At 39.2% G+C, this 26,450-nt stretch overlaps 1 protein-coding gene across 1 annotated transcript in view; it reads right to left on the reverse strand.

Moving 5' to 3' along the window:
- Nucleotides 1-26,450, reverse strand: part of LOC131781782 (uncharacterized) — a 49,296-nt gene that overhangs the window by 5,463 nt on the left and 17,383 nt on the right. The window contains exons 24-58 of the mRNA XM_059098494.2: nt 26,129-26,285; nt 25,392-25,594; nt 23,712-24,044; nt 23,135-23,437; nt 22,559-22,733; nt 21,638-21,822; nt 20,812-21,099; nt 19,917-20,210; nt 19,199-19,352; nt 18,464-18,654; nt 17,401-17,736; nt 16,506-16,793; nt 15,857-16,055; nt 14,986-15,212; nt 14,031-14,330; nt 13,213-13,515; nt 12,498-12,657; nt 11,902-12,092; nt 11,396-11,704; nt 10,741-11,052; nt 10,007-10,184; nt 9,618-9,826; nt 8,768-9,025; nt 8,195-8,236; nt 7,814-7,962; nt 7,004-7,345; nt 6,154-6,254; nt 5,730-5,822; nt 4,445-4,974; nt 3,696-3,914; nt 2,910-3,242; nt 2,334-2,591; nt 1,643-1,842; nt 918-1,263; nt 336-458 (exon numbers count right to left, since the gene is read on the reverse strand). Of these exons, the coding sequence (XP_058954477.2) occupies nt 336-458; nt 918-1,263; nt 1,643-1,842; nt 2,334-2,591; nt 2,910-3,242; nt 3,696-3,914; nt 4,445-4,974; nt 5,730-5,822; nt 6,154-6,254; nt 7,004-7,345; nt 7,814-7,962; nt 8,195-8,236; nt 8,768-9,025; nt 9,618-9,826; nt 10,007-10,184; nt 10,741-11,052; nt 11,396-11,704; nt 11,902-12,092; nt 12,498-12,657; nt 13,213-13,515; nt 14,031-14,330; nt 14,986-15,212; nt 15,857-16,055; nt 16,506-16,793; nt 17,401-17,736; nt 18,464-18,654; nt 19,199-19,352; nt 19,917-20,210; nt 20,812-21,099; nt 21,638-21,822; nt 22,559-22,733; nt 23,135-23,437; nt 23,712-24,044; nt 25,392-25,594; nt 26,129-26,285 (8,289 nt within the window). The remainder of the gene's footprint in view (nt 1-335; nt 459-917; nt 1,264-1,642; nt 1,843-2,333; nt 2,592-2,909; nt 3,243-3,695; nt 3,915-4,444; nt 4,975-5,729; nt 5,823-6,153; nt 6,255-7,003; nt 7,346-7,813; nt 7,963-8,194; nt 8,237-8,767; nt 9,026-9,617; nt 9,827-10,006; nt 10,185-10,740; nt 11,053-11,395; nt 11,705-11,901; nt 12,093-12,497; nt 12,658-13,212; nt 13,516-14,030; nt 14,331-14,985; nt 15,213-15,856; nt 16,056-16,505; nt 16,794-17,400; nt 17,737-18,463; nt 18,655-19,198; nt 19,353-19,916; nt 20,211-20,811; nt 21,100-21,637; nt 21,823-22,558; nt 22,734-23,134; nt 23,438-23,711; nt 24,045-25,391; nt 25,595-26,128; nt 26,286-26,450) is intronic.

A 26,450-nucleotide genomic window follows, 5' to 3' on the forward strand; every position in this document is an offset into this window, starting at 1 on the left:
TATAAACGGCATCAAACAATGATTGTTGGCAAATACGAACAGAAAACTGGCCCCAGACCCTAAAAAAATTAAATAATTGATGTAATGTCGGAACACCGAAGTTAAATACCAATGGACTATACACGAGTAATGCCACAGCAACACTAAAAAAACCTAATTTAGGACAACAAGGGTGAAAAAAGTCAATATCCTCGCCAACCCCTTGGATCGAGATAAGAATTGACTTCGATTAAAATCGAAAATGGTTCAGGCTCTTCAAACACGAAGAATATGATCAGAAGAGCTTTTTTCTAAAATAAGAAAACAAAGCCTCTTATCATTTTCTTTTAGATTACCTGCGCATGTCTTCTCGTCTATTCCGAGAGAGTATCCCGCTTTGCACTCGCACACAAATGATCCAGGAGTGTTGATACAGGTGTCACTGCAGCCATCAGTCTTCTTGGCACATTCGTCCACGTCTGAAAAACAAAGGAGGGGTTAGAGGCAGAGAGATATTTCATAATTAATTAGAACTATAGGAAAATTCTTGAACGTGGTTGGTTATCACCAACCGAAGTTGAGCACTAATTGGACAGTGTACACGTCATTGCTTTGTAGTTGGACAGCACACGTCACGTGCGCACGCTGTTGTCACACATCTTACTGTGTTAACTGTTGTTTTTCATGAAAACGTGTCACCGGTAGCTAGTAAGTTTGTTTTTCTATTTTTGATAAATTGGTAACAAGACTTCGTGTAGTCCAATTCTGTCTGTAATCATACTAGTATGGTTAGAGACCTAATTGGACTACAATCAGTCACATTACTGATACTTGTCATCCCCTTTCTAAGATTAAGCATTTTCTAATTTTTCTTATTTTCTAACTAATTTTGCCTGTAGAAATACGGAATTTATTTTTAAACAAAGAGCAACCGTTACCTGAACATTCTATTCCATCACCAGAATACCCGTTTGGGCAGGGATCACACTTGAATCCAGTTTCATTTGCAGGCGCTGGTAGATCGTTACAAGTCACACCCGGGTAACAAGGCTGGAAATTTTCTTCGCAAGCATCGAGGTCTGCATCACATAAAGTCCCGGTATATCCATTCTGACAAGTGCATGACAAAATACTAAATTTGTTCTCACTGCTGTCAGCACTATTTTCGGCATCGTCTTCCTCCACGGGTGTGCAAACCCCTTGGTTTTGGCATGCGCAGACGTTGATAGCTGGTTGTAAAACTGTACTTGTCGTTGCATCGGCCACTATGAATTGTATGTCAATCTGCCAGAAGGAGTGATATATTTTCAAACGAGGCAATATATTAAACTCACATGATATGTTGCCAGGTCTAACAATGAGTGGAAGGCGATAAATTAGGAACCAAGGATAGGCCTATTGTTGCTTCTTTATCATTGTATCTTCATCTCTTTCCTCCTGCTTATCAGTTAATACTCATTTCAATCAACCTGCTACTTCCCTTTCGTCCTGCTTTTCTCTATTCACTTCAACCTACGCCCTTATTTCTATGTTTACCTTCTCCTTCTCTTCGCTTCTACTTTCGTCCCAAGTTCTATCAGTACTCATTCTTAAGTCACAACACTAAGTCACACAACCACATATCATAGCACAAAACGTTTTCTGGCAAATTCAAACAAGGTACCTTATCAGTGGTCACTTCCCATACAAGTGACATTGAGGAATCGGTGGTTGATGTTGTATGCCCCTTTGGAAGAGTCCCACTAACAGAGAAAGTCATTGTGTCATTGTTGGGATCCTGTGCGACAATCGTCACATTTGCTGTAGTGTTGACTGTAATGTTAAGCTCAGTTGGCCCTACCAAAATCTTTGGCGGGAAATTTTCTAAAGGATGAAAGAAAAAAATCATTTACTAGTATAAATTTGTAAGTTTCCTAGCAAAAAATGGTGCTTTACCCTCATCATCTATGGCACGATAGAAATCTTGAGTTTATAATGTAATTGTTTAATAGACTGAAAGAAAACGAATCATGATGATTAATCAAAGGCGACTTTGGACGAAGTTTACCCCAAAACAAAGCAATTGGATAAAAGTTTTTGTATCAAGGCGCCTAATCATTATTGTAATTACGTCTACAGACAGCTAAAACCTATTTTCGATCGCCTATTCTTCCAAAACTGCGCTGTTTTCATGAATGCTTCACCTTTTCATAAATGTACAAGAGGAAAAGAAGCTTTTGTGAAATCACAATGACTGGCTTTTTATTTAAAACCGAACCACTGAGATTCATGGCAATTTTCTGAGGGAGCTCCGCCTGACTAACGTCTACAACGTTTATAAATGGCTAGGTATTAATGTAGCTTTGTTTACTAACGTAAGTCTTGAGATTCACTTTCCAACTGCACTGCAACTTGCTTGGTGCTAGCTCCTACGGCAACGTCTCCGGTAGACGCTATATCAAACAAACAGTTGGCATCCCCGCCACATACAGCCTCGGCTTGCTGTTTCAGTTCGTCACTTGCAAATGGTATGGGCTCATCCAGAAAAATTGGAACAAATGATTCATTGACGAAAGAGCTCGTATTTTCCCCAGGTTTATAGGTGAAAAGGCTCGTGTTTGACGATACTTGCCCTGTAATATAGCGTCAAATGCAGTTTATAGAATACGACAACTAAATAAGCTAAGTATCGTGACTGTCTAGAAAACCTAGGATAAACATCAGAGTACAAATGCCCAGCTCTCCGCTTTTTTTGTTTAGATTTTTTCCTGCAAATTATCATGAATACAGTTGACGTGACTCAATGGCTTTCCAAGTAAAAAGTGATGTCTCCCTCGTACCTTTGCATATGTGTAATTTTTTGTCCAACAAGGCAAACGGAGGAGTACAGGCTTTCTTCGTTATAATATAGAAAAGGAAGACTAAAAAAAATCATGGGCTATAAAACTTACATTTCAACCCAAAGTCAAAATGTATCTGTCTGCCTGTAGAATTAGATGGTAACGTCGTGTTATCCGGTCTTAGAAAGTCGTCCACCACGTTGTCGTTCCATGTGCCCAGAAGGCCCTTGGTTTGACCTTTGAAATTGGTTGGGGCAGCAAAAACTATGGAAAGTGATCCTTGCACTTCAGTGATTGTTACAGATATTCCAGACGGAAAGGCAACGAGGAAGGAGTTATTCTCTGGTCGGGAAACTGACACAGACCCGTCGAGAGTTATACTGATGTTTGTCAAGGTACTGTAGTTCTGGAAAACAACACCATTCACGAACACCTCTAAACCTCCTGGAATAAAGAAAAAGGAAGATTTAAAGGAATGAATCTCCCGCGAGTCTATTAGTTTATCGCTACCGTAGGTTATCCCGAATTTTCTATCATTTTCGGAAGATCGATCGTTTGACCCTCAGTTAATACTAGCTTACTAAGGTTATCACAGTGTTGTCCCGGAAGCGATCATCTGTTAGGGTAGGATTTTCTTCATTTTAATTCACAACACATATTTGAATCAGAGGTGGCAACGAATCAAAAGGTAAACATTTTAAAGAAGTTCAAATGGAACTTTTGATCTTATCACCATAAACTGGTACAATTTGCTATAAAAGCTTCGTGAATGTCGATCGCTTAGAAGAAAGGAATTTTTTTTTTCGTGAACGTATAACGTGGCATCTAAGTTAAAACGCAGTTGACTTTGTTATTACAATAAAACGTCCAGGATATCTTTTTTTTTTTTAAACTTACCTTCATCTTTCAAATTAACTTGGACAGCGCTTGTATCTTTTTCTTTTGCCACTGCTGCAACAAAAATGGTTGCTGATCCTCCTCCTTTAGCAAGTTTCGTTCGAGCTTGCAACTGGAATGATCCATCTTGCAACTCCACCATAGTGTACTCCCCAAGCCCATTAAATGTGTAGTTTTGACCGTCTAAAGTAACAATGTGAGGATCGCCCCATAACCAGCCTGTAGCAAAATCAACACACGAATAACTTCGAGAGTCAGAGAATAGTAATCTAAGAGACTTGATAAAAGCAACATTTTTCTCAAGAGACGAGAAACTTGATTGGAAAAATTGCTCAATACGGATTTTTAATAAGGCTTATGTGAATGTTTTATAGCAAGTTACTTTTGTCCCTGATTAACAAGTTATGTAAAAAAATATATGAATATGGAGGGCTGTTGTAGGTACATAGATAGTAGAGAGTGAAACAGGGTTAGTTAGTCATAGCAAATGCAATATCACTTAAATAGCCTTTACTTTGTGACAAGCAAAGCGAAAGTGATACCTCATGAGATCATGTTTACTTTGTTTACCTACTAAGTGGTTCATTGAATGCCGTGAAGATGATTGATATAGATTTGCCAAAAGTGGCTGCAAATAGAATGTTGACAAGGTACAGCGGTTGTCCATACTCCAACAAGTGAGAATACTTCCATTGGAATGAAAGAAAATACAGAAATAAAAAATAATAACAAGAGTAACAAAAACTTACTCCAGACAGGTGGCTCATATCCATCACATCCCTTAGATGGCCGTAATTCATAATACTTGTTACACAAAAATGGATTCTTAGCCTTTAGACAGCAGTGGCGGAATCCGTAGAGATCACTTGCTTCGTGTTGTTCTTTCAGTGACGTAGTGAGGCTATGGTATCGGTGAAGGGAGCCTCCACCAGGGAATCCAATGATGAGAGCTGCCAATTTATCTAGGGTTGTATAGTAGCAGCATTTGCGGCCACGTCCTTGTCTGGGGAATTTTGTGTAAAAACAGTAGCTGAAGGGGAAATCCGCCTCGACCCATTCATATCGATCATCGAAGTATCCTTGCACTCCGGTACAGGGACACGGATCTGGCTCTCTGCTATAACCGAACACATATCTCCTTTCTTTGGCATACCAACGTAAGCACTTCAAGTCGCTGTCTTCTTCTCCATTCGAATTTTCAAGTCGGAAGATCCATCTTCCAGGTATCCCAGCATTTCCAGCAAGATTATCGATAGCTTCAGCTTGAATAGTTCCTGACCTGTGCATTTAAGTTATTATGTTGAGTAAGAGAGAGTTGACAGTTATCTTGCAACAACTTTTGTAAGCAGAGTAGTTCGATATTTAAAGGCTAACGTGCGACAAAGATGAATGAAAATGAATGGAGTGGAAGTAAGAGCAATGATATCTATACCGAAGAACCAAGTCAAAACTCATGGCCATTGCTGATACCATTGCGCCAATTATAAAATAAATTGAAATTTATGAAAGAAATTAATAAACAAACAAAAAGCTTTACAAGTATTTGGTTCTACATCACGTTGTTTTAAGGACTGCAATAATTTGCTTCTACACGCTTTAAATTCGTTTCTCGTCTTTATTGTTAATCTCGCCCCTATTTCGTGCCCCTTCGAAACCCAATCCTACCCGAAGTACAAACGTATCTGGCGGAGCACTTGAACTCAGTCAAATATGTTGGGGTGGCATCGCAGAGATAGACTTTAAATGACTTTAAACGGCGGGCACTATCATTATTCTTCTATGTGCGTGCAAATTCGCCTTCCTGGGCTAGCTTTTCTAACGAGAATTGTGATCTTTGAACATGTTTTCAAGGCAAGAAAGGCAAATATACATGAATACAAACTAATAGGAATCATAGGCCCACAATTTATGAAAGAGATCTCAGAGACCCTCAATAAAAATTCTAAGTCATTTCCCAGCGCTTTGTGCTTACCGCGACAAAAACCGATCAGGGAAAAGTCCCGCTTTCCCTTAAAGAAAGGTTATCTCTCATACCTTGGGTGATTAAAGTAATTGTTGTCTCTATCACCAGCATTCCAGCCAATAACAGGCAATGGTTTATAGTCGGCGAAATATTCGTAATATTCACTGGAAACAAAAAGTGCAAAGAAATTAACATCACTTATGCAAAGAACAAAATGAAAAGGAGAAGAAAGTATTACCGAAACATAACCTTATTCAGATCAGACTAAGACGGTTAAGTATCAGTTTTACAGAACTTCAGTCTCCTGAAAATATCCCTTTATCAAAAGAAAAGAGCGAGTACGCAGAGAGGAGGGTGATGGCGATAGCCACTAACAGTTAAAAAGCTGGCTCACGGTTAACTTCCCTTTCTTGCGCTTGAAAGAGTAGTTTTTCGGTTAACTTTTCTTACGACCAACTGATCAAGGCTAACTGATGTACAGGTATTACGACTCACCGTGTTATTGGTACAGAATACTGTATTCCGTCATGGGGGTAGTTAAACATGGCAAAAGAGAATATGCCATCAGTAATCAGGAGAGCTTGAAATGTATTGTGCTGAAACAAAAAAGACCAAGGAAATATATGAAAAAGGTAAAGTTGGTTTAAAGTTATGGACAATTTGGCAAATCTCTGCAATTATTGGACATTTGTCTCATACAATCAAGCAATTAATAGATCGATAAACTATTCAGTCAATCAGTTCAAACATTATCCACAATGAATCAAGAGCTATATTTATCGTATTAGTCAATTAATCGATCAATTAATCATTCATTTGATAGATCGTTAGTCAATTAGTTGCTCAGATAAAGAATTAACAAATCTACAAATCAATCAGTCGGCCATCTATCTGGATTGGTTGGTTAAGAAAGGGAAACAATTTTAAAAAATCATTTTTAGCATCTTTTGGTTTCACATTAACAAACCATAACACTATAAACGTTGTTACTCAGTGTTGCCGCGAACGGTGACTAACCATTTGCAATATGAAACGTTTAATCCACGAAGGCTTTGAGATAACTCACACAAAATTTTATATCATGAGCTTAACATTAAGACTAAAAAATCGAGAAACTGAGCGAGATAGTGAGGTTTCAAATCCGTGGCCTCGTGGCACCGTTCGAGGATGCCCACCAGCGCGCATACACAAAAAAACCTTAAATGTCTCGTATGGGTAACCAGGCGACGGCTGGGCGTGGACCAGCTGCAACACTCAGGTTGACAGACTATCGGCTTATGTTTACCATCTTTTGGTGGCTGCTCTTAAACCAATAAGGCAGAAAAGATTTGCATGTGTTACTCACCAAATTCTTATTGATATTATGTAAGACCTTGTGACGAATATCTTTCCACGTAACTACGAGCATCCAAGATGCATTGAATGTTTTTCCTTGTGGCAGTTTCCCGCCGAATTTACTGAGGACATCAGAAGTAGCGTTCTCTAAGATTGCAATGGAATCCGCCTGTCCCGCGTAATACAATTGATAGAAAACCTTCGAAGGACCACTAATGAACGACTCAAGGTTGGTCGGTGCCCAATAAGGAGCAACCATTGACACATATCTAAGCCAAGGTCTTTGACCAAAATTGTATGACTGCTCATTGAATCCGTCTCTTTCGAACTGGATGGCTCCATTTGGACATATCTAATGTGTTAAAAAGGAAGAAGGAAATAAGCCTAACCTTGAAGTAGCTTGAGCTTACAACGCGATACAGTATCTTGATTAAAAAGCTATTCAATAAAGGCTATTCAACCCAACACGCGAATTATTGAGATTGAACGGCAAATTCGCTTGTCCTTGAACACATTTGTGGCCATTTCAAGGAGAACTTTATTTATTTACCGTTACTTAAACACTTAATTTTAAAATTTCAATATATTGAGGTAGGACTATCTATAAATGACTATAGCTGCAAAAACTGTCCTTCGAAGGAGTATTGTTTTTGTGGAACGAAGGGAAGTAAGTAGCAACTTGCTAATAACTAGAAAAAAAGATAACGTATGAAGATTTTCCCATATTTTTCGAAACGTTTCCCATGGACAGAGCCATTTATTTGAATTCCCACTTAAATAAAGTAATAAATTTTTGTGACCTCTCAGTTTAGTGACTTACGTGAAGTTTTCTGTGCCTTCTGTCATACAGCGGAAAACCTCCGGTGTCAAATTTCTCTCTGCCAATTCTAAAGCACCTAGTTCTTGACGTAAATGTAATGATTGAGTCTCCAACGTCAACTCCGTATGGATACATCCGGTGGATTGGGGCTAAGAAAAATATAATCAAACATGTGTGCTAAGAGACCATAATGGATTCAACTATCAATTACAAAAGAAACCTTAGCAAGGAGGAGAAAGAGGACATTAAAGGAATGGAAAGAAAACTGAAGAGAGATCTTGAAATCATCTATGGTGAAGGGAAAGGAAATGCGAAGGATAAAAAAGGGAAAAAGAGAAAGAATAAAGAGAGAGAAAAGATTAACATTTTAGGATAATTTACCTGGTTCTGGAGGTTTAGTTGGCTCACCATCATCATCCAAATCTGTAGAGAGGCACGAAGCAGCAATTTAATTTTATATTACGTCAACATCATTTACTTCCGATAAATACAAGAAAAATGTTTTCCTATGACTTACAGTAAGTGTCTGTATATCAGTATTACTACGGTAGTTTCAAAAATCAAATTTTATATGAGACTACACAACACAACAACCTTCGTGAATGAAAGTGATCCTCGCAGTAATGTGCACTACTTAGGCAGTAGTGAAAATAAGGCCTGAAAAAAATTCAGGCCTGTACGGGATTTGAACCCATGACCTCTGCGATACCGGTGCAGTATATCGTATATTCTTAACTACAACAACCTTCCTTAGTTCAGTGTTTGGGTCACCTTTGGTGCATATAAACCTTGTCTAACGCCTGTCCAGAACATTGCATTGAGAGATGTGAAGTCCTTTGATTCGATTCCTCATAGAAGCATCAGAATTTTCTTTTTCTTACGCGAGCGAAAAAGCAAAAAACTCATTTCCTCATTAGATAACAAAGCACTTCACGTCGTAAACAATAAGCTTACCTTTTGTAGTAAAATGAGTTACCCTACTCGCGTAAACTTCTCCGCGATCGGTGTACCCAACTACTCTTACTTCGTAATCTGTCGATGGTTGTAGCAATACTAGTGTAGCTGACGGAGTTACAGTCTTTTGAAATCTCCAGATCTCTTTTTCCTTGACTGGTTTATAAAGCACATAATACTCTTCAATTTTGTCTACATCTTGGGAGGATTCCCAAGTCATCTTAACCTCAACACTTTCGGTGGCGCCAATAGAAGCAGCTGTAAAGAAGAAGAAAAGCTTTCGCGTCATTTTTCCTTTCACTCGCCTAAAGTCTGAGTCCAAGGCAACAAATAGTGGGTTGATTACTGTTTTTGCTCCTTCAGTATTCCTTACATTGGTTGACTGGTTTTAGCGTCACATGAATTTAATGTTACCCAATAATTTGAATTATCATCAGGTAAGAAATGCTATTGTTTAATTTTGATATATTTTGGTTTTTATTTACTAAACCAGCAGCAAAATGCAACTAGAATATTGCAAGAAAATCTAAGCGAAAACACAATCCTTTTTTCAGGCGCTCTGGCAGGCAAGTTCGGCTAGCCAAATAATCGAAGTTGCATTCAAAACTTCTTATCCGGGATATTCAAGATCTGACCTAAGATCCTAATGACGTGAAAGTAAGAGCATGTTTGGGCCAAGAAATCAAGTAGTTGTTCAAACGATGAGCGTCAGGCGAGCAACCCAGGCCATTTTAAAGCTGTCTGTTAGGGCCCGTATAATACACGAACAAAGATCACCTCGCCTAACCACGCTAACCCGGATGAAAAGGCTTGCTGAGGTAATGTACTCTATGTTGTAGTTGGTACTCACTGATTTTGGACGAATCCGTGATGGCAAAGTAGGTAGAGGTGAAGCCTTTGAAAGCAAATCCATTGTTTGAGCGGAAATAGAGCAGAGCCCGGCGATGTTGGTAACTCTTTGCAGTCAAGGCAAAAGGGTCATGAAGTCCGCAAAATGGACCGGCAGCTACGTGTAATGGCTCAAGATTAAATAATCCAATAAAATCTGTTATCCAATTCCTAAAAGTAAAACAATGAATAAAAATTTACAGAACTTTCTCTTTCTTCAATCAAAATTCAGCACCGGCAAGGGGAAGGCTCGTGAAGGGAAGGATGGGCGTCCATTGGCCTTTCTTGGCTTTTTGCTTACGCCATCAGCAAGAATCTGAATAATTAATTGGAATATCTTAAACAACATACGTGCAATTTGCTCCTCCATCCGGTTGCTCTGTGTGAAAATCTTCGATCACAACGACCACATCAAAGACAGGCATTTCCTTCTCAAAAATCCAGTAACATTCCGCGTCGTTGGGATAGGTGTTCGGATATCCGGGAGATGATATGACGCGCATGTCACTGCGTATACTGGTTTGGCAACCTAGAGAAGCCAAAGCAATTACATCAAAACGTGCATAATGGTTCCCAGTGGTAAAATTAAATTCAATTTGACTTGCCTATCACAGCGCAATTTTAGATAATCAAGTCCTATTGAATTTTTCAAAGGAGATCCCACGCACGGTTGGCAATGAATTTTAAGTGACGGCCAGCTAGAGTACAACATGGTTTTCATTGGATATCTATGTATTTAAATCGGTAGAAATCATTTTTTTGTATTTTTTTTGTGTATGAGACTTAGGATAGGAATTTTTTGATGAATTGTAGGATTATTTTGGTTTTTATCTTTTCTGGCAGATTGTTTTATATTTCTGCTGCTCTGTATTGTAATGAAAATGTTTCATAATTAGTCCTAATTTGCTTGTTAGCTTGGTTGGTAGAGCACTGCACCCGTATCACAGAGGTCATGGGTTCAAATCACGTACAGGCCGAAATTTTTTTCAGGACTTAATTTCACTAATGCTTAAGTAGTGTTAATTATTGCGAACATTGCATTCATATCCACGTAACATAACAGTATAAACTATTCTTGCATTTACCCGGTCTGCTATGGGTACGTTCGCTAAAAGGTCCCACTCCCACAGCAGTGAAGCCAGCAACCATCAGTTCATAAGTCTCGAAATTGGTCAAATTCCCAATGCTTGCTTCAAAGGCAGTATGATTAACGTCGATGAAGAAAAACTGGTTGAGGTCGAGCTCGTGGTCATCCACATGGCCGTCATACAAACGATAGTAGACGCGGTAGCCAACTAATACTCCGTGGATGTGATCACTCGGAATATGCTTCCATGTGACGATTATCGTGCCGTCGTCAGAACTTGCTTCGACGTCTCCCGGAGGCTTACTCGGAACTTGAATTAAAAGTAACATATTTTGATAAGACACACCAGGTTAGGTTTTTCATGTCGCCAAAAATAACAAAGATCGCTTTGGTGGACCTGGGAAGGTCTACATTATGACCTCTGAAAAATAATGATCATCAGGATGGCTAGATTATTTTCGAACAAGAGTGATTGACGCAATAAAGCACCCAGAATCACTAATCCTCGTTAGGTGAGCAGTGAGGTGTGTGAGGCTGGCTTTCACCCATTTGAAAATAAATGATTTACATCCCCGCCCCAACCCCATTCCCACCTTCCCTCTCTAGGGCTTGATCTATTCCGAACATCTTTAAACAAACTGCATTCATCTTACCGCCTTCCTTAGTTGTAAAGGATACTTTCTCACTTCCTTTAAAACTCATCTCGCCAAGTTCACTTTTGACCAATGCAATGACCTGGGCAGTATAATCGGTATAAGGCCGCAAGCGCTCTGCAGTTGAGTCATCAATATCCTTCACCACGGTTGTTATGGATGGTCCAGCCTCCTGCAAAGTTGGTGTGCAGACGATTGCATATAATACAAGTGTCTCTCCTGCACCTGGTGAATAGTGTGACCATGCGATATCTGCAGTCGACGAGGCGACATTGGAAGTTGTTATTACCCAGCCTGCTTTAAGTTCAGCTACGAGTTGAAAAAAACCGTTTTTAAAATAGGAAATTTAATGTTTTTCAAAATAGTAAAGGTTTCCTATAATACCTAAGTATACCAGAAATGTCGTAAAGACTCACAAGCACGTCATAAGTGTAGCATTTAAGAATTGATTTTCTGCTCATATATTATATGAAAAGTGAAAGATCGTTTTGTTCTTATCACTTTACCTTCTGAGACAGAATGATTTAGAGTCATGTAGTGCAGTTGAAATCCTATTCTGTCCCCATGAATTTCGCGTTCGGCGTGGGAGAGAAGGAGTACTTTCTTTGCCTGCACAAGAACGTCAAATGGCTCCCTAGCACCGCAAATCAGCTCAGGTTCAACGCCACTATTATCCCCTACAGCTGCATAGAAATCTCTGTAAGAAAATCGAATGCATCTTATGGTGAATATATTTGTAGTTAAAACTAAAACAACAAAAGTGAACCAAGAACTGATTTGAGTTGATTCAAATTGCGTTTAATTTTGCTAAATAATTTCAGCACTTCAACAGAATTTGAACACGTGAGACTCCTGATTGGAATGCGAGCCCCTCTGTATCTTCTGCAAAAAAAACATTCGATACCGTCTGGGATGAGTTCACAGAAAACTTCGCGACTAAAGATCACATATTTCACGAACATCTCAATAATTTTCAAAAATTAAGAAATTATCTTATGGCCTGTACCCTTGCGACTTGGTGTCTACTTGATCTTCTGGTGCTATAATATATAAAGTCATGGAGAAAGTTTGAACTTAGATCACGATAACAATTTCATCATACCTGCATCCATCACTTTCTGGAAGGTTGAGATGCCCAAAATGTATAAGAACGCTTTTGTTTTTTGGGTGAATGTCCCATAAGCAATCACCATATGTGATCCTCGATGGAAATTCGCGGCTACGGATGAGACCATTCCTTTCATATAGTGGAGCCCCGCATTCTAAAAAAGAGTGCAGAAATCAATCGTGTGATGAAAATACAATGGAAACACAAACCTTTTTCTATATATTCCTTATCCCTCAACCTCATTCCATCAACTTTTTAATAAATCCCTGGGGCATTTCTTAGTCACTCACGATGACGGAAAATAAAAGAAATAATTAGAAAAAGCTTGGGTCCCTTCGGTTTTACTTTTTCTTTGAGACCTTCCTTGTTTTTCATGTTTAGGACAGGATACTCATCAATCCATTGGCATTTCTTCGGAAAGGATCTTGTTTGAACACCAATGGCCATTACGACGAAATAATTACTCTTAATCTTAAAAGACCATGAAGAGACCACTGTTAAACCATATGACTATTTGCCCCCCAACTTATGGGACTATGAGTGTCATAAAATTGTTTACCCTATGAGACATTTATCATTAAAGAGAAGGAAAATACACGAACGAAAGAGATTAGAGACCTGGTAAATGCTCCCGAAGTCTACTGAGTAACACAGTTGAGTAATGTTATCAAATAAAATCACATTTTAATAACAAGGAGTGACATCTCACTTGTCTTCACCCATTGCTCGTGTCTCTGGTGACCTTCCCCAATCGATGTAAACGCCGTCACCCACACGCGGAATTCAGTTCCTGCGGGTAAACCTGTAAGCGTCGTTTCCGTTTCCTCCGGGCCAACGGTAACGCTATCATAGAAGCCTTGCGAGCAGTCATGGTTGTTGGCCTGAGTGATGTGCACTCGATATCCACGTATGATGCCGTGGGAATAGCGTTCGTCCACCCTATACCACTTGACCCATATTGTGCTGTAGTCAATGACTTCAACTTTATCGATGGACGGATTGCTTGCAGGTACTAAGACATAGCCAAGAACATAGATAGGATGAGCATACTATCAACTTTATGAAAAATTGAGTCAAAGTAATTGTTATTATAATATTTAAGGAAATATTATATCTTTGCGGTTGAAATGTTCTCTCACATGATTGACCCCTACACTTTCAAAATCTCATCAGTTATTCTCCCTACTGTCGACCATACAATTTTTAGGATGTTAGCTTGGAGAACTTGATGTTGGATCAAGTAACATTCCCCTATGCGATATGTTTCTTTACTCTCATCACTTGCTGGTTTGATTTCATACTGATGTTGTAAGGGTTAATTGAATTTATGGTATGGCCGGAAACATTTTTCAAATTTCTTCTGTTCTACAATAAACGCAAAGATTATCCTTGCGCATTTGAAAATATAGAGACTCTTCTGTTATCAATTGATGGGCAGAAAAGCTAGTACGCTCTGTATTTTATCGTCACACAATGGAAGACTTTCGTGACCAATAATGATTCTCTACAAACACGAATTTGCTTTACCTCCTTCCGTAGTCCTAAACTTGATCCAGTCCGTGCATCCACGTCTCCCATCTTTTAGCACAGTTATAACTTTCAGGGTGTAATTTGTCGAAGGAAACAGCCACTCGTATTTCAGTGTCTTTTCCTCCGCTGTAACGATCTGCGGTACGTATATCCTATCGGACCACCCTCCCACTAAGACTTGGTAATAATCTACAGAAGAAAGGCTGATAAAGCTGCCTGGTGGCTCAGGCCAGGATACTATGACAAAGGTCTCGCCAACGTCCATTTGAAGTCCAGACCATGATTCAATCACTTCCCCTAGTTGTTACAAAAATGACAGATATCGAGTGTATTGATTATGGGATTGCATGGGTTCTGCTTTTCATCCCTTTGTGATGAGTCTAGAAGAAAATCGCGCCTCCTTTGCAATCAAACAGATGGGAAACTAAAAGCAATTGCGACAGGGTCAGTTACGTTTTTACGCACTTTCTTCAGTTTAGCTAATTTTACCACCAGTTCTCATTGACTCTTTGAGATAACTTGTTTTGCTTTGATTGAAAACTCGACGCTTGAACGAAATTTGAAGAAAGGGGTTAAGTTTCTAAAGAAACTGTGGTGATGCGTTGGTGGGAGAGTATAGCATGGTAATTAAGTATTAATATTATTAAAGAGTTTCAAAGCTTACGTCAGAGCGACAAAGGATTGACGCTCCAAACGTCAACTGTGAAACCCTTTACGGTGGCCAATTAACGTTATCAGCTCAAATGATAATACAAAATAAACCCGAGATTCTCGAACACGATTTAAATTAAACCCGCTGTTTAGATGAAAATGGGAATCCTTTCGGTCACCATAAAAATGCTATGTGCAAAGCGAATGAAATACAGCTACAGTATGTTTCTTTTGTAATCTGACAAAATTGTTTCTATAAACATCATAAGAATATTTTGAGTGGATACGAACTGCACGTTACCTGTCACAGTGGTAATCTCGCCTTTTACAACCTCATAGTCGATCAAAAATTTGGTACCGTTGCGATACTCTTCCTCGTAGCGGTGATATCCAAACCCCGCTGCTCTAAGATTGAGAACTTTATCTATTACCAGTATAGTCAGGTTTTCTGGTATATGTCCACAAAGGTCAGTTGCTTGGTTTTCATCGTTTTCTGATATGCCAGGAAAGTACATCCTCAGCTGACCACTACAGACATAGAGGAGAACGATAACTATGATTTTTTTCTAATCATCGGGGGAGTGGGGGAACGGGAACAAGGGGAATCTACGTCACAACACATGGCAGTTCAAAGCTAAGGACACGGGCTGGATCCAGTTTTTGAATTATTAACAAGTCCTACACTCAGGGTACAACTGCAACTTGAAAGCGAGTCTGACTTATGCTGCACCGGTTCGCAGCGAGATTTAATGGAGATTTCGCATGCCGAGTGGTCAATTTTCTCACACATTTGACGTAATGTTCTGTCACCGCGACGCGTTGGAGACGGATCCATAACAAACAAAAGAGAAATTTGTTATGAAATGAATTTCATTTGACTTGCAAATTGAAAATCAAACAAGGCGGGATTCGAACTCGTGCCTCCCAGATTCTATTTACTACCTGCTACTACCTGTATCCCAAATTGTGATCGCAGATTTCTTCACGGGAAAGAAAAAATGCTCCAAAATTTGCCTCGCTACCAAGTAGCTCAATTTTTTTATGTGTGACGAGGCTAACTCGTCGTTATGGGGACAAACTGTTAGAAGATAAGATTGCAATGCGGTGGAGCCTCCTTAAACCCCCAAAATTAGCGTTATGTAAAGCCTTTACAGATAATTGAATGAACCTACTTGCATCGGTTTCCTTGATCTCTGCGACCAAGGAAAAAATGTCTGACGGTGAGGAATATTCCCGACACGCTAGACTTGGGTGCAATGTTCCAGTAACATTTCGGGTTTTCGTCCCACTGATCATGACCAATATACGGAGTACCAGGATAGTTAGGACTCATAATCTGGCCGGCATCTGCCGTCATATCATCACCACAAACTGAGAAGCAGAAAAATATATCAATGATATAGTTAGAAGTACCTGATTTAAATTCTTTTAAGATGGCTTGAGAAACAAGTTAGGCTTAGCGAAGACATTATTGGTTAAGGGCATCGCTACTTTTTTTTTAACTTTCGAAACAAGCAAGGGGAAAAGAAGAGCGATGATTGAGAGGAGTTGGAAGGATCGATAAAAGAGCAATTAGAGGAGGAGAGATGGAAGCATAAGAGCAAGTGGAAGAGGGAGAGGAGAAAAGGGAAAAAAGGGAGAGAAAAAAAGTTGCAAGTAGGAAACAAAGAGAGCTTTGAATCTTGGTCTGTACTGCTTCCGTAAATATTTATGATGGGAATCAAACGAAATACTCTAATTCCGTTTAATTTCCCAGGACCCAACTGATTGGTATTTATCCTTTACGATAAATGTTACATCATTTGCCAAATCATAACTTACAAGTTGCCCCAAATGATCCCATAACACCCATTCCTTTGCTTGTATATCCACCAATATAAACGGCATACGTGAGACTGTCAGTTAGATTTTCTAACGTGACTCTCCTAGTATCTGCGTCTACGTCCATAGTTTCTAAGTTCTTTGGATCACAGCAAGGACCGTACATGATACGATAGCCCAGGACTTCACCGCCACGGTATCTCCTCTCGATTGAATTGAGTTGGAACGAAACGCTGTGGCTGTCCAAGTTGGTGGACCAGTCGTGAGGATAAGGAAACCTAAGTGGCACTTTGAATAATGTACGAAGATTTCAAGTTTTAAATTAAAAAGCTCGCTCTTCATTACATATGACATAAAACTGAATAGCCGATTGTCTGTTTTTAGAAAGTCCCCATGACAAATTAAAGAAAACAAAAACGAAAGGTGATGTTAGTGGGTAGAAAGATAAAAGACTGATTAAGAAATTCAAACGATGAAAAATCAATCAAGGGGTACTATAGAGTAGTTTTGGTCACAATAGTAATAACAACTTTAGCTCTTCACAAAATAGGTTTAAGAGACAATTAATGAGTCTATACTCACTGACCGTGGCAATGAATGCCGTGAAAACATCGGTAACTATAGAGCTTTCTGCTATCCAAAAGGGAGTGGCAAATACATTAAAATTCAGACACAGCTGGTTGTCCTATAACTTCTCTTCCACACTTCCCTTGTTCCCTTCGATTGCGAATTTTCAGGATATTTTGAATTTAAATGAAATTTGTTCCAGCATTGAATATTTTCTTAAAGGGTACCAGCAACATGAGTGAGGGAGCACTTAAATATACTTAGAATTAATAATTTTTCTTATCTGCACAAAAAACTTGAAGCATGCAATGTTGTCAAAATAACTTACCTCCCTCTTCCGTCGAGATCATAAGTTTCTCACTCTTGTAAATCTCGTTTTTTTTATCTACGATGTAAACTGTTGCTATAAACTTCGCAGCTATAGGAAGGTCCGTTATGTTAATGGAAGTCTCAGATGAGTTGACGATTTTAAGAAAACGAACCAGTTTCTTTTCGTTGTCATAGTGGTGGTCGTCGTCCTTAACGTATGGGGAAAGCTCCGTTTGGTTTAGGGATATGACAAAGAAGTTAATGTCGAGGTTGCCAGGGGAGCCACTCCAGTCCAATGAAATAGAACTGTTCTCTTCATTTCCGTTGATATTCCAAGTCACCTGTGTTGGTTTAGCTATTGTGCAATATGGAAGTTGTTAAGCAGACTTATTATGGTACTTACTTTACATCCTAACATCAGCATACATATCCGCCTTACTGTAAATTTCTTAAGGGCTCCTTAAGTTGATGATCATTTTCTTCAATCTCGTGAACTTAATTTGTGATTCAGAGGTGATATGTGAGGAGAAATGCGACGCTGGTCACTCTAAGAGTCGAAGGATTATTAGCAGTTACGAAGCATACACACGTCGGAAACATTTTCAGAAATAGTAATTTTTTTTCTGAAAAATTTGACGTGCTGCGTCTGCGCTAAAAGGAAAGAGAAGATTGATTATCCTTACTTATTCAATTAAGAATTTTTTAGATAATTAAAAGTTAATTGTATTCAAGCAAAGGCAGTATGATGCAAATGATCAGCTCAGTCTTTATTTTTCATTATTTTGGGTGTTTTTTTTCCTCGCTTACGGCGCTAATTCTGTTCTTCCTAAAATTATGAATTATTGTGGAGTTAAATAACAGTTGTATGATATTTACATTGGGGAGCTCTGGATATCGCAACCCTGTAAAAAATTGCTATTGAGCAAATAAACTATTCTTTGTACTTGTGAGTAAAACAGAGCCTCCATACAACACAAAAACAATTCCAATGAACCGCTCTTGAAATAATGGTGACTTTGCCATGTTTTGTTTCATTGAAATAACATATCAAGGTGTCCCAGAAGCGAGAAAATATGGAATACCTGAATGAAGACCTCCTTTCAAAATGACAAGTTCAGTGAAAACCTTGCTTTCCATATTTTGTATCAATACTTCCGCGTGTATAACGTCCAAATCACCAAAAGGTATTTCATGTACTTCTCCAAGAACTGTTGAGCACTCTCTATGATTCAGAATGACGCCATCTTCCGAGTAGACCTTGGCGTATTCATAACTGAGGATCAAATAGACATCGGAAATATCAAAATCTTATCTCAGCTTGCGTTCTAGAAGGAAATGCAATACCATTATTCAATCCGAGACTAGATTGTTTAAGATGTAATATGCGTTTCCTGGGTTGACCGGGAACTGCAAAACGTTTATTTCCGTGGAATAATCATGGTAATAATATCAAGGCCGAGGTTTATAAAGTAAATGTTGGCGTTGGGGAAACCCTCCGTAGCTGGAGGTCTTAAGGTCGCTCAGTGAAATTGACGGCGTCAGACCCGCGAAAACGAACAGTTTCAAACCTCCATGGTTTCCATCACCTGACGCTTCCAAGTCCATACAACACCTCCAGCTAAGGAGGCTAGGTTGAGAATAGTGAAGAATGAAATTTACGGCTGACCCCAGAATCCATATTTACGTTCTACCTCTGACCCAGACACAACCCCTGCTCGAAGAGCCAAGCAGTTACATGGATCTGTCCCCTTTTTTTTCCCTAAATTTTGTAACTGTGCTTAGGCGGAAAAGAATTTAGAGGTGAGATTTCACATTACCCGCAGGAATGAAAACGTAGGTATTGCACCGACAGGAGTAGGACTGCATTGCTCACGCCATTGTCGTATATTCTCCATTTGCAACGATTCGTATCCCAGTCTGTCTTATAGAGGTTTATAACTGCAGCTGTTTGATTGATGACTCCACCACAACCTATATGATCATGCCATAAAAATGAACATTGGATTCATTTAAAACGCAATCATCCCAGGTGGCTATCAAACTCTTAAAAGTTGCCAGGCTTATTTTTAAGTCAAAAGTAGAGCGCAGTTTTAATGAAACGTTCCATGGATGCATCTCGCACACTCTTCTTTTCACACGTTCGTGACGCACTTTTTAAATGTAATTTTTTCCACGTACACTAAGGCTTTTAAATCTAGACTAATTGTACCTCCTGTGCGAGAAGCTATGCAATAAGCTTATCGGCTCAACAAGTCATAAATACCCCTTTCTGATGCTTTTCAGTTATTGAAAGATCAACTTTATTGCCCCTGTGAAAATATCTAAAGTACACTGAAGCAAATGAACCACTAGCGCGTGGTAAAAAATTGTCAATACCTTTTCTTGTGCTCAAAGTTTTCATGACTCGCGCAGTTGGGTAGAGACAGTCAAAGGAACACGTATAGCTATACATTTAGTCACAGGGCTTCAAAATGAGACATGCATTTTGAGCAAAAAGAATGTTTAACTTACTAACTGCCTGAAAGTAATCCTTACCAGGAACAACTTCTATCTCTTCCGATCGAGGTCCTTCCTTGTCATTGAATGCAGTCATTGCAATCTCGTAGTTTTTCATAGTCTCTAATCCATCTATAATCACTTGTCTCTCTGATGCGCCGATAGTGATCTTCGTTCCTTCGTGGTCATGATGGTGATCTTTGTTTCTATAATACAAGTTATATCCCTGGAGAGGACCGTTATGATGACTTGGAGGAATGGGATCGAATCTTACTCTGATACTGTGTTCGGTGAGGCTATCCGCGCGTACGTTCAATGGCGACATGCTTGGAGCTGGAGAAAAAAGAAAAAAATCATTTTCCATGGGAATCACTGAATTATTTAACTGAGACGTTAGCTAATATTTCATAACAAAAGACACGACTTTTTGAGAGGGAAATTTGAGTGACTGCAGACCAGGACTCGTTTCCTACAGCTTTTATCGAAAAAGTTTGATCCCGAGCCCTGTCTATCCGCGGAGCCTGTTCCCTCCCAAAAGTAATCAAAAAGGTTTACTAGTTTGTCTGTGATTGGGTCAAGGAATAAATAACTGAGTGACTTTAGTTATCCGTTGAAAAGCTTGTGAAAAGCAAATACACATCCGCTTCTAACTTGTTTACTATTTCTTTGCGAGATTTTCACGGGGTATTTTCAAAATATCTAACGTTGCATAACTCATACTGTGTTAAATAACTCTGGCCTGAGAAAGATGCAATACTTGGGGTGTAGCATTTACGTCTACAGATTGGCACCACTGTTCATTAAACCACTCCACATTACACTGTACTCCTACATTCCCCCATCCTAAAACCCTCCTCTTCTCTCCGATTGGTTATTTCCTTCTTGAGATAGAAGGCCACCCTATTCAAAAGTCCATCATGGTTTGAAACATTACCTCCTTCGTCGGTCGTCATGCTGACGTTTTCACTAGTGTATATCCCAGCTTCCGCAAATGCCATAATCTGTATAAAGTATCTACGGTTGGGGTTGAGGTTCTCTACGCGGGGATTTCTTTCATAGGATGGAAAGGGGACCAACATCGACACGCGTTTGTGTGCTTCAGTGACTTTCACGAAAAAACTTTCCACGTGTTTATCGTGATGTATGAAATCATCAAACGATAATTGAGCTGTTGTCGGTTCAGTGTTATCGACTCTGAGCGACCAAGAAGGCTCGTGAGTTTCTTAAATAAAAAGAGGTAAAATTACTCAACATTTCATTACCGAACATCCAATTCTACAAGACAGCTTTTTGTCGTCAGTTTGCTAGTTTCTATTGGTTTCCTTTTTTCGTTTGTATGTGTATCGATATATTTATTTATTTATAGATATATTTTTTTTCCTCTACGTGTGTCCTTTTTTTCGATAAAATATGCCGGATAAGTAATCCGTCTCCACTAGGTATAGTTTGAAGCTGACAATGCTTACTGTTTTGTTAAGGCTGTTTATATATTTCTGGCCCCAGTTGTTCGAAGGTTGGATAACGCTGTCCACTGGCTAAATCTCTATCTGGTAGAATGCGCAGTGTACTTTTCTACCCCTTATCCGTTGGATAGCCATTTATCGGTTGGATAGCATCATCCGCCCTTTCTACAATTGGGCCTTGGTTCCTACTGTCCTTATTGCCGTTCATGTTGGTGTCATTGTTCAGTTGAATGGTATTCAAAGTAAACATTGCATTTGAAATGAATTTCATTACCGAAATGACGCACAACTCAATACCTGCAATATCATATTCTAGAGCTTTGTACCACGCAACAAAAGCATCGCCCTCGTTATGCTCTCGGGCATAAAACCCAATATCAGCTTCGTCATTTGATATTACAAGGTCAAAGTGATCCATATGACCGCAAAGTAAAGTATCATTATTGTAGCGCCCTGCTGTAACACTGAGCCATGCGTTCTTGCTGTGTGATAATGATAACAAAAAAAGATTAATAGTTGTAAAAAAAAAACTAATAAGAAAAAAAAGTAATAGGAAAACGCCAGCAATAACGTTCGTCTCTGTTCTCTCGTTACAGCATAGATATATCATCTGCCTTCCTTTTACCAATATTCTTGTGATTAGATAGATAAAGCGCTTTTCGATTAAAAGCAAAACCAAAATGACCAAAACGGCCAATCAGGAGATGGGAAAATACCTCTAGGAGCCAATTAGAACTCAAAGGTAAAGCAACTAATCTGCTTAAAGCGCGGGAAAACGCAGGTGACCCAGTCGTGATTGGTATTAGTTTTGCGTCCGATTGGTTTAGAGAGAGGCGACAGTTTTCCGGATCAATCTGTGATTGAAGTAAAGCAAAACCAATGCAACTGCTTTAAATTGCAATTAAGAAACCAAAGCTGTGGAACTAGGGTCTTAGAAAAATAGACTTGATAGCGCTGTGCAGTGCAGCGCGCCAACCGTTATGCCTCCGAGTCAGCCACGCCTTATATATTTGATATGAACTAAATCTTACATTTCCGGGGATTCGAAATATCTTTTTTATTCTCATAGGTATGCTGCGGTCTCCCTTTACCATTTCGAGTTCCAAAACAAATTTACCAAACAAAACAGAAGTCTGCGCTAAACACACAAGTGTAAAACATAACAAACAAGCAAAAAATGAAAAGCAACAACAACCAACAGACCGCGACAACATTTACCTGCAGTATTCGTGACGATCCAAACGGAAGTTTTCGATTGTTATCCATATAACTTTGGTGGGGCCGCTTGGCTTGATGGTCCATCGACAGTATTGAGGCCCTCGGAAGCGACAGGGGTAGTTGGGACTGTAAATTGTTCCATTAACTTCTGTCAATTCTCTTGGTTCTCCACAAGCTAAAAGGCGAAGGAAGGTCTTTTTAGACTTATGGATTGAATGACAATTGATATTAATTAATAGAGCTAGCCATCAAATCACTCAAGAAACACATTCGAGCATTGAAATAAAGAACCTTTGGTAAGTTGTCTTTAAACTGCTATATAAGTCAACTGCTACTTTAGTTAAACTGCAAACATATTTATAAGATTGTGTCTTTGTGGCTAAGGGTAACTATTGCATAACCAAACAATTGACAGGGGGTTACTGTTTAACGATGAGAAAGACACGAAAAACAGAGAAATAAAAAAACACAAAAACAAACACAAAAACAAAACATGCCGAACAGCTTTCTAAAGTCTTTGCAAGCACCATTTTGGGAGCAATACTTTGAAAATTAGAACTTATGGTAGCAGCTCACGGGTAAAAAACTCCATATCCCTGTGCTCTCCAACTCCCCGTGCTGTAAATCCAGCAATGTATACTCGATACTTGGTTCCTGGCTGAAGACCAGTGATAGTATGGCTTCTAAAAGATAAATCCACTGTAAACTGTTCAATATGTTGAGAATGAGAGTCCTCTTTAAAACATTCTGGAAAATAGGTAATACTGTAGCCAAGAAGTTTTCCATTGTGATGTTCTGAAGATATATCAGACCATTCGATGAAGGCACTGCTTGCTGATAGGACTTTGTACTCCACATGACCAGGCCCTTCACTAGGAACTAAAACAAAATAACATTTTCTCATAATTGCACTTATATGGTTCCTCGTTTTCTTTTCTTAGAGATGCTTTTAAGTTCTTACCATCACCCTTTTAAGTGTGTTTCCGAGCCTGCGTGAAAGTGTAAGTACAAAACAATATGGCTTGGCTTGGTCTATACCCCTCAGTCTGGCTTGCCAACCGCTACGTCACTATTTCTCTCAAAACGAAGCAAATGAAAGCAAAAAATGCTTAAAGAAAAAAAAATGAGAAGAATAGTCATCGGTAATACTCACCACCTTCCACCGTCTCCAGAAGAAATTGTTCACTTTTGTAAATTTCGTCATTTTTGTCAACGAGGTAAACAACAACCGCAAAGCTGCTCGATACCGGAATACCAAACACCTCCTCCACGGAATTCGACGAATTTACCATGTGCAGATAAACTGGAGGTCGCTTTTCGTCATCCCCGTGATGCTCCCCGCAACCGGGATTCTCTTCCGTGCTATTTAGAGATACTATAAAGAAGGAGGCTTCTTTGTCTTTGGGGAAACGAGACATGTCAAATATGACACTCCCGTCTTCAGTGTTGCTTGCTGTTACGTTCCATGGAGGCTGGAAAGAGACAGCTGAAAAAGAAACAATTGATCTGGATCAAATGAGATTTTTATGGTAAGATACTCCGCTATGAGGTCCAAACCATTACCCTTTCTATAAACCGCCTATGACCAAACTCATTAATTTGATCTTTATTTATTTATTTATTTATTTCTGCAGAGTAGAAAGGATATTGAGTCAACGATCTATTAGGCCAGGGGTTGTTTAACAAATAGAGAAGCCTTGGCTGTGCTCTGTTCTGTTATAAAGCACGCAGGAAGCGGCTAGAGCACGAAAGAAGTGTTGGGATAAACACAAGACGTAGTCTCAATTATCGGAAAAAAGCCAAAAAGAAGTCCCGGAAAAGGTCGAACATAGTACAATTAGCAGATGGCGTGACAGCTGTAGCTCAGCTCTATGCTCTATACTCTCATAGAGCACACTCTTTCAACCAATGACAGCGCGCGTTATATCCGAACTTTATTATAAAATACTTTAGGCTAGAAACAGAGAATATCCAGATCAGTTAAAGATAAAGAGACCCTTTTTTCATGTGTTTTAAATAAATAGGAAATGATTCCATTTTAACCTTTTCATACGGTGTAACAAAGAAAGTTAAATAAGGTAAATGAGGAATTTTTAGCAATGATCGACCAATTTAATACATTGCACTAAAGCAACAAGAGCAAAATGTAGCAAAGTTCACGTGTTCGTGGATTTTATCAAAAAACAACTTTTCTTTCGCGAAAACTATAAACATAATTCCAGTATCCTTTTGTAAGCACATTGTTTAAAAAAGATACGATATTAAACCCTCCCTTCACCCAGCGAGGATGATGAAATCCACTCAATTACGTTTCGTTGTCAGGGGAATCAGTCACTGATCCTCTGAAGAGGTAATTTTCTATAAAAGGTGCAGGGCTAGCTACCACGGAAGTCATATAGCAATATAATCATAGCTATTACAATTTCCTCAAATGTGATGGGCGAATTAGCTGCTTTATTTTTCACTAATAATTTTGTAGAGTTGTAATGGAACAGTGTAATCGGATAGTTGGCTGTAATTAGACACCTGAAAACGGACAGCGGAAGAAACTGTTTCAATTTAGACACTGTCTCTACCGGAGATGTTTTGTCCTAAATGTATTCTTTTTTTAACGGAAATTGTAACGGTTATGATTAATTGGTAAAAGGACTTCGTGTCGTCCAATTCTGTCTGTAATAATAATCATACCCTTTGGGGTCGTTCGACTTTGTTAATCACTTGTATGATTACAGGCTGAATTGGACTTCACTCGGTCCTGTTACCATTATTCACTACAACATATATGACAAGTGTGTTTATTTGCATGAGAATAGCTGACGATGCTCAACTATACCTGAATACAGAGCTTTTTCTTGTTCCAAAAGAACGAATTCTGATATCACTTGGCTTCCTTCGTGTTCTGTATGAAGCTTGAGGGTCAAAAATTCAGACCCGTCAAAAGGAACCTCCACTATATCACCTTTTACCGTTTCGTAATGACAACCATCATAACTCCATAGCTCGTTCCCATCACTTCCAAAAATCTTGGACGAAGATCTGTTTATAGTAAAGTTACACAGAAGATGAAAGAGTTTGCAGGTAAAAATGTAAGGTGAGAGGCAAAGTTTATTTGGCTCTCTGTTTCCGAGAGGAATCCTCATAAATTTATCTGAATGATCTCATAAATGATATTTAATACCATCAACAGTACAAGTCTACACAATTAGCACTACGAACATAATTGAAGTAGACATAAATGAGATTTACGCCAAATCATTATTTATCGCCCAGGGTAGAGGATTTTGGGAGGAGGAGAGAACATGGTTTTTAGGGGAACGGATGGAGGGATCAATCCTCTCCAACAGAATATAAAGTGAGGACTATAGAAACTTGGCTGCCAATTAACTTCCAATAAGGGGGTAAATGTAAGAATGTACTAGCCTTATGGGGATCAGTAAATTTCATTGTGACAATTAAAATCCTCCTTCCTTTCCCTTGCACCCCGTGCGCCCACCCCCCCCCCCCTGTGCCCCCCTGTGCCTCCCTGTGCCTCCCTACCCCCTAAGTGATAAAAAGCGACCTGTCACTTACTCGCAAGATTTAAGTTCCACATATTGTGCAGATATGATCATCACGGGGTTGATAAGGCCAGGGTTGTTAATCTTCCACGAACAGTCTAGTCTTCCATCCCAGCTCCATTGCGTAAGATTAAATGCTCCAAAGTAACCATGGAAAGTTCCGCCACAACCTAACAAAAGCAATACATTATTAATTACGTTGATAGGATCAAGGGAAGTCGAATTCTTTTTATCATCCCACAAGTTATGGACAAAATTTGACAATTGCGATGGGGTTCGATTTGCTAGGCAAAAGTAAAGTTACGGACAGAAATGGAAGGCGCAAAGTCGGGGTA

This window comes from Pocillopora verrucosa, chromosome 7 (assembly GCF_036669915.1).
Source record: "Pocillopora verrucosa isolate sample1 chromosome 7, ASM3666991v2, whole genome shotgun sequence".
Taxonomy (NCBI): domain Eukaryota; kingdom Metazoa; phylum Cnidaria; class Anthozoa; order Scleractinia; family Pocilloporidae; genus Pocillopora; species Pocillopora verrucosa.